General features: G+C 46.9%; 2 protein-coding genes across 3 annotated transcripts; one reads left to right on the top strand and one right to left on the bottom strand.

The window, feature by feature from the left end:
- Positions 1–66: 66 nt before the first annotated feature.
- Positions 67–1800, top strand: LOC136530724 (signal recognition particle subunit SRP54 2-like). The gene has a single exon (XM_066523436.1). The coding sequence runs from the start codon at positions 161–163 to the stop codon at positions 1610–1612; it is 1452 nt and encodes a 483-aa protein (XP_066379533.1). The 5' UTR covers positions 67–160; the 3' UTR covers positions 1613–1800.
- Positions 1801–2486: 686 nt separating this feature from the next.
- LOC136530723 (serine/threonine-protein kinase PBL34-like) lies at positions 2487–7381 on the bottom strand. Of its 2 annotated transcripts, XM_066523435.1 has the most exons (6): positions 6921–7380; positions 5236–5573; positions 5002–5137; positions 4180–4316; positions 3987–4110; positions 2487–3147 (listed from the first exon to the last, which is right to left on the bottom strand). In XM_066523435.1, exons 1-6 carry the CDS (start codon positions 7123–7125, stop codon positions 2639–2641), a joined length of 1449 nt encoding a protein of 482 aa, XP_066379532.1. In that variant the 5' UTR covers positions 7126–7380; the 3' UTR covers positions 2487–2638. The 2 variants fall into 2 exon arrangements, with proteins under 2 accessions (XP_066379532.1, XP_066379531.1); XM_066523434.1 differs by having other exon boundaries at positions 3987–4316; positions 6921–7381.
- Between the last annotated feature and the right edge of the window lie 907 nt (positions 7382–8288).

The raw sequence follows: 8288 nt of genomic DNA on the forward strand, positions 1-8288 counted from the left end.
TGTCGATAAACATAGCCCCACGGCCAAGTCGGTACAGAATCGATTCCGATTAGTGTTTCAGGTGGTAAACAAATACGTAAGCGCACCGCCGCCTGAAAACCCACCTGAAAGTTGGAGGCTCGATCCGCCGCACGCCCGTCGCCCAACCCCAGCCGACGAGATGGTGATGTCGCAGCTAAGCGGGAGCATCAAAGGCGCGCTAGCGCGGATGTCCAAGGCAATGGTGGTGGACGAGAAGGTGCTCAACGACTGCGTAAACGAGATCTCGCGCGCGCTCCTGCAGGCCGACGTCCGCTTCGAGACGGTCCGCGGCGTGCAGGCCAGCATCAAGAGCACCGTCAACCTGCAGGCGCTCGCGGACGGCACCAACAAGCGCCGCGTCATCCATCGGGCCGTCGTGGCCGAGCTGCGCCGGATGCTGGACCCCGGGACCGGGAAGCCGTCCTTCACCCCGAGCAAAGGGAGGAAGCCGGCCAGCGTGGTGATGTTCGTCGGCCTGCAGGGCTCCGGGAAGACCACCACCTGCGTCAAGTACGCGGACTACCACCGCCGGACGAAGGGGTTCAGCCCGGCGCTGGTCTGCGCCGACACGTTCCGCGCGGGCGCCTTGGACCAGCTGAAGCAGAGCGCGACGAAAGCCGGCATCCCGTTCTACGGGAGCCACACCGAGTCGGACCCCGTGAAGGTCGCCGTCGACGGCGTGGACAGGTTCAGGAACGAGGAGGGCTGCGACCTCATCGTGGTGGACACGAGCGGGCGCCACAGGCAGGAGGCCGCGCTCCTGGAGGAGATGCGGCAGGTCGCGGGCGCCACGAGGCCGGACCTGGTGGTGTTGGTGATGGACGCCAGCATCGGCCAGGCCGCGTTCGAGCAGGCGCAGGCGTTCAGGCAGAGCGCCCCGGTCGGCGCCGTGATCGTCACCAAGATGGATGGCCACGCCAAGGGCGGCGGCGCGCTCAGCGCCGTCGCGGCCACGAAAAGCCCTGTGATCTTCGTCGGGACCGGAGAGCATATTCCAGACCTGGAGGCCTTCGACGCCAAGTCCTTCGTGAGCCGCCTGCTAGGCTTGGGAGACCTGTCTGGCTTCATGGACAAGATCATCCATGATGTAATTCCTGGTCCTGCTGATCACAACAGATCACCGTATCAGATTCTGGGGGAGCTGATAAAAAAGGGAAACTTCACGCTCAGAGATCTGCGCAAGCTGTTCCGGGCAGTGCAGAGTATGGGTCCTCTTGGGCAGCTCGTCTCTATGATACCTGGTGGACTCATTAGCGACAAGTACAATGACAAGGGCGGGATGAAGAGGTACATGACCATGATGGACTCCATGACTGATGCGGAGCTTGACGGGAGCAGCAGCCCGAAGCTGATGAACCAGTCGCGGATCAACCGGGTGGCTCGGGGGTCCGGCAGGCCCGTCAGGGAAGTGGTGGACATGCTGGAGGAGCACAAGCGAATGGCCAAAATGATGAGCAAGTTGCCAAACGTCAAGAGACCCAACGACATAAATCACATAGCCAATGCCATCCCTCAGGAGCTGCTCAATCGGTTTGGTGGCAAATTTGGGCTGCAGAAACTCATCAGACAAATGGGCGCCCCCCAAAGTTGATGACTATGTAAACCCTTTCAAGTCGTGGGCGCTAACCGTGCTAGCCTTACAAATGTATGTATGTAGCTATATGATAGATAGACTGTGTCGTGTGAGTACAACTCTACTCAGGTTTTGCCAGGCGTTAGTTTCTTTTTTGTTCATGTTTCTCTCTTTTGGGGCTTTATTATAGGCTGAACTCGTCTCATTTATTAGTATATAATCTTGGCAAAACTCCTACCAGCTTTACTTTAAAAAAAAACTGTCAAGCGTTGCTCACACTGTGTATATACTTTTTTTTATTATACTAGATATGTTGCCACCACAGCCAGGCTGTCAGCCCCTGACCAACAGGCAACAGCCCAAGTGACCATGACCGCAGCGCATGACACCAGCAGCATCAATCCAAGTCGAAAGAACCGTAAATGCCAGAAGTAATGGCAGCCATAAGCAAGCATGATTATGATCTGGCAGATCTGTACCAACACCTGAAAGCGAGCTCTGTCACAACATCAATGGCACATGCAAGGGCCTTAAACTGAGCGTGAGCAGATGAGCTACTGCCATCAAGCATGCATTATGGAACGATGATGTCGACACCGGTGATCTTTCATCCATCGCTCCTTTTTGCTTTTCTCCACATGACAATTAATTACAAAGCAACCGACAGTTTAAATAACAGATCAGAGAGTCGCAAAACAGACTTATCAGACTTACCTACTGATGGTTTACAGGATGGAACAAATCCCAAGCATCTGCTGCCTGAGCATTGTTTCAAAGACCGATCAAAACCCTGTTTAGTCCCACCTTTCAAGTCAAGGGATCTAGAGCTGTAGAGATAGGACAGCTAAAATCTAAGCGATAACAAGAAAAAAAAAATCACACCCGCAGATGATATGTAAAATTCGAATCATTGTTGCTGCTTCATCCACAATATAATTGGGAGCTCAGATGCTATGGAGGTGCTGGATGGCTAAGTTCATGCACCAGTTCTGGTTACAACTCCAGTCATGAAATATATTATGGTCAACAGACAAGCACCATGACTCAATGCCGCTTGCTGTCAAGCCTTGGCGATTGGCGATACGGGGAAGCATGAGGGCCATACGAGAGGCTCCTCATCGGCTGCTGCCCGTTCCGCACAAAGTTGCTCTGTGCTTTCATGCTTTGACTGCCATGTGGGTTGGCAAGGGCTGTGCGCCGCTCATGTTGCATGGACTGGAAGAAGTAGGAAGAGCTGGCCATGTCCTTGAGGTTCTGGAGAGGCTTCAGAACCTCCACCACTTGGCTCATCAGAGGCCTAGCCTTGGGGTCACGGCTGAGGCAGGCATGGGCCAGCTGAGCCGTCTTCTGAGCACCTTTTATGGAGAAGTTCCCATCCAAACGAGGATCTACAAGCTTATAGAATCTGCGTCTTTCTCCCAGATAAGGGCGTGCCCATTCAACCAGGTTGTGTTCTCCATTTGGCCTGTTCTTGTCCATTGACCTTCTACCAGTCATCATCTCTAGTAGTACCACACCAAAGCTATATACATCACTCTTTGATGTCAGGTGACCTGGACGAGAAAGGAACTTATAACTTATAAGCAGTAGGAAACACATAGAAATTTAATAGGCTCCTAAAACAATACCACCCTCAGTCTCAAATTATAGGTCGTTTTAGCTTTTCTAAGTACGTAGATTTTGCTATGCACCTAAATATACGATGTGTCTAGATACATAATAAAAGTTGTGTCTAGAAATGCCAAAACGACCTATAAATTGGAACAGAGGGAGTAGTATCTAGCCTACCTAGCACCTAAAAAAGAAAATGAAACTTCAGTTTACTCCAAATCGTATGTGCATGTGTGTCACACACAAAGTTTCTGCGTGTCACATACACAAGTTCAGTGTACTAGAATGCAAGCAAGCTTACAGCACATGCATACACAGACACACAACCTCAACCTACAACGCAAGTTTAATGTGTGCCGAGCACAACTTTCGTTCACCCCAAATTGTATGTGCATGTGTGTCACACACAAAGTTTCAGTGTGTCACATACACAAGTTCAGTGTACTAGAATGCAAGCAAGCTACACATGCATACACAGACACACAGCCTCAACCTACAACACACTGCCATACACAACTTCTGTATGCCATGTGCGCACACACACATGAGTGTTTAAGTTCAGTGAAGTTGTGTGTGCACACATGTCCATGTCTGTGTTGTGTGTTACACACACAACTCCAGACCTTAGAATGCATTGAAGTTTACAGCATTTTAGCACATTATTTTGACAAAATATATAGGGCTGGCTGACATGTTTACAGAACACCTAATAAACAACCACACGAAATATCCACTACAAATATGAACATAGATTAAGCAATATCATAATTTATCAACTCACCTGTCATTACATATTCAGGCGCAGCATATCCATATGTTCCCATGACCCTAGTTGACACATGCGTTTTATCACCCTCAGGGCCATCTTTAGCAAGTCCAAAATCAGAGAGTTTTGCGTTATAGTCCTGAAAGAATATGTTAGCAAAGACAATTGTATGAACGGATAGAGTTAACATTTCAATACAGTTGCTTACCGCATCTAGAAGAATATTGGATGTTTTGAAGTCCCGATATATTACTGGTCTTTCAGCTTCTTCATGAAGAAAAGCAAGGCCTTTGGCAGCACCAAGAGCAATTTTCATTCTAATGGCCCATGGGAGAGGCAATGACTCTATTTGATACAATAATATACAAAATATTGTTATTAGATGGGTATGTAAAGGTTCAAGATGAAATTATGACAAAACAAAACAACTTGACATTGGTCAAATTTGGCACATAAAATCCTCTCAGCAATAGCAGCAAACAAAATTCTCAGTAACAGAACTATTACAAAGTCGAAACCCAATAAATGGAACTCAATTCATTTGATTAAGAAAAATAGTAACACTCTAACAAGAGAAAATGTAAAATGGGAAATGGGAAATATGTAAAACCACCTACAGCCCATATTAATGGTTAAAGCTTCAAACAAACAACTAGGCGAGAATCAACATAACACCTTAATCATTTCCTCATGAATTCCTATATACCAAAGTGCCAGATCAAGATGTTAGTAATTGTACTCTGTTGGCCAAAAAATTATTCCCTCACACAGTGGGAAACTTTGTGACAAACAATCCCCTGGTCAGTTAAGGTGTCCATACCACTTGTGTTAACCAAAACCAAAGTGCTCGTGCACATGTGATGACCAAACTAGAAGTGACTGTACCACATGTGTTAGAATATCACACTGTATCTATCATCACAAGAACAGAAACGCCAACATGGATTAACCGATAGAAAGGAGAAAAAAAAGATAACAATAGCATATGTGTTACATAAAACTAATAAAGGTAAGATTAAAAGATACTTGCTTCTAAAAAGATGATTCTCCAAACTTCCACGGGGCATAAATTCGTACACAAGCAACCTTTGATCATCTTCAATGCAGTAGCCAACCAATTTCACTAGATGTGGATGCGGAAGGTTTCCAAGAAAATCAACTTCTGCCTGCAGACAAACAATGATACTTTGCTTAGTGACACATTAGCAGAAAGCTGAATAATACTCTCTTCAACTAAGTATACCAAGGAAAGACAAAAACATACCACCCACTCCTTATGCCCCTGCAACCCATCATGGTTAAGTGTCTTGACAGCAACAGTTAATCCAGTGCCTGGCTTCACAGGAGCAGTTCCATTCTCCTCAATCCATCCTTTAAAAACACAGCCAAAACCTCCCTCACCAAGAAGACTCTCAGGTCGGAAGTTTCTCGTGGCACACTTCAGTTCATTAAAAGTAAATCTACGCAGTTGGAAAGCTAGTTTTAGCTCCTCTCCAACTATCGAAGAATGTGAGATACTTCCGGTATTACTGGCTGTGGTGGAACCAGAGGCTGGTGGGACTGATTGGTCCTGGCAACCATCATCAGTCGCTGGTTTGGTTTCTACACATGTAGATATATTATCTGTTAGGTGATAAACACTTAAGGATGATTCAAACTTGAAAACGCTGAGTAAGAGCGCAATTGCTATGAAAATTTTTAGGATTCAGTTTTTCAAACCAAATCTCAAAATCCTGAGGATATGAATCCAAATCCTCAGATCCAGACAAACCCTAAATAGTAAATATTACTAATAAAATAACTATCCATGTTTCCCATTAACAGATAGTGAACCTGGAACCAATCAACCCCACGTATAATTCATGAGACAGATTCTACATCCCATGGCAAGTTCCATATGCATAACTATCAGCACTGAGTATAGTTCAATGTTACATCTGATAATTTTAGTGTGTATCACATAAATGCCCTATGCGGTGTGGCTTAGTACTACGTAATCCTAACTACAAAGTATATTGTCTAGCGAACCAATCAGAGCACTTTCTATTTTGGTTTCCCAACCACAACTAAGGTATACCACTCGACATTCACTTGACACTCCATTCAAAGGAATTCATTTGTCCACATTCCAACTTTCCAAGTGTGCTCAACCAATTTTTTGGGTGTAACAGAAATCCTTGGATCCTGTCAAAAAATGGTCCTAACTATTTTGTTATATTTACAGCCAAACATGTGCCTGCAAATCAGCCAATTCAGCAATTCTACACATTTACAAATAAACGAACAGGAAAAGGACAAATGTTAAATTTAAACCCAATTTGAGCATCTGTCTGGCTCGCGCCAACATCCACCCATCTTGCAGCAACCAAACCAGCGCCCAGCATTTCAGCCAAGCTGTTCCTACTCCAACCATTCAAAATCCCCCAGCACTGAAGCAACCTCTCCCCATGACCCATGCCCATCAATGGCACCATTCCAGCTCATAGACAAGAGCACAGAGCAGGCAGCAGACACCACGTCAGCTTATCTGCCACCGCGGGAAAGTAAAACGGAATGAACCATGTCATCCGGGCATACCAATCCCACCCGACACCACCCACTCTGTCCAGCTCTCAATGTCGCGGGGGTAAGTCATACCACCCACCCGAGACATTAGTGCACGCCAACGTACATCCAATTCCAATCATGCAATCCGCCAGCCCATAGTCCGATCAACATCAACTCAACCAAAAAAGAAATAGGCAAAGCAATCCATGCTTCCACCATCTCTCTGACCTCGGCAGCGCCCGTACGGGCTTCCCTGGCAGCCGTGCCCGTGCACACAGACAGGCGAGCGAGCGAGCGAGCATGTGAAATCCCACGATGGCGCAAGCGAGAGAAGCGCGAAGCAGACCAGTTAAACAAACAAGCGAGTACCAGGACACTAACAAATACGACAGCAATTCTTACCGCCGCCGCCACGCGCGCTGGTGGAGGAGTCGACCTTGGCGCGCGACGACATGCAGCCGCGGAGGCGCGGGAAGCGGATCCAGCACCCGGTCACTGGCGCCGCATCCTCCGGCAGCACTGCGGCCGCTGCTGCTGCCTTCCCCCTTCCCTTCCGCTTCCCGTCCTTCTCCCCGCGGCGCCGCTTCCCCTCCTGCTGCTTCCCCATCGCCGCACTCCCCTTCCCGAACCAAATGAACACCCGAAGCGCCCCCACTGAGAGACACCCTCGTCAGCGCGGCGGAATGGGAAGCCGCCGCGCGCGGCCTCCGGCGAGAGCGTGGGCGGGCATGGCTGGCGAGGCGGGGGCGCGTCCCGACGAGCCGAGCGGAGCAGCGAGAGCGGGCAGGGTAAAGCGCGAGGATTCGGGCAGGCTGGGCAGGGGCGTGGGAATTTGGCCGGCCGGGAACGGGACGGGACTGGCTGACCGAGGCGAGGACGGGGCAGGGTCTTTTGACGCCGTCCGCAGGGACAGAGGCCGTTTTTTTGCAGAACCGCCCCCTCGGTCGGAAGTCGTCATATTTTCCCTGCAAAATGATTGCGTTCAATGTCCTAACTTGTCCATTAACTCTTGATTGCAAAATGACAGATGTACTCTTCAATATTCACCGATTTTTTTTCTATATATACTCACTTAATTATGATTGTCTAATTAATTTTTCAAATGTGCTTCCTTTTTTTGGTCAATACATTGACTTTTTTCACACGATGCGATCATATAAAGGAATATATGTTGACATGCTCCTAGTCAAGATTGAACACAGTGTATACAATATAAAAGTATTTGTCAAACCATAATATGTTGACATGCTCCTAGTCAAGTACTCCCTCTGTCCAAGAAAACATGCAACTGTGTTAGAAAAAGTAGTTCACGTTTGACCAAGTTTCTAATAAATAGTATTCATATTTATGGCTCCAAATCAATTTATTATGAAAATAAATTTCGTAATTAATCTAATGATATTTATTTAATATCATATGATATTGATACTTTTTTATCTATAATTAATCAAACTTAAGATACTCAAACGTGACACTGTGCTAGAATTGCATATTTTTTCTGGACGGAGGGAGTTCAACATATTGCATTTGCAAACCTCAAAAAGTTGGTTAGATTAAAATAGTTGGAATTATACTTTATTGGGACCCCACATGGAGTTATGATTACTCATGCCTAGGATGCCTAAGATAAGCTTCACAACCCACATGGACTTATAATTGGTGCAATATTGGAGAAAACTATCTACATATTTAATAACTTGCATTACAAAGATACTTTTTGGTCAATGTATCACACAACTATGTATATTATATTGCAAAGCTACATACTTG

Source organism: Miscanthus floridulus, unplaced genomic scaffold (assembly GCF_019320115.1).
Source record: "Miscanthus floridulus cultivar M001 unplaced genomic scaffold, ASM1932011v1 fs_187_1_2, whole genome shotgun sequence".
Taxonomy (NCBI): Eukaryota; Viridiplantae; Streptophyta; class Magnoliopsida; order Poales; family Poaceae; genus Miscanthus; species Miscanthus floridulus.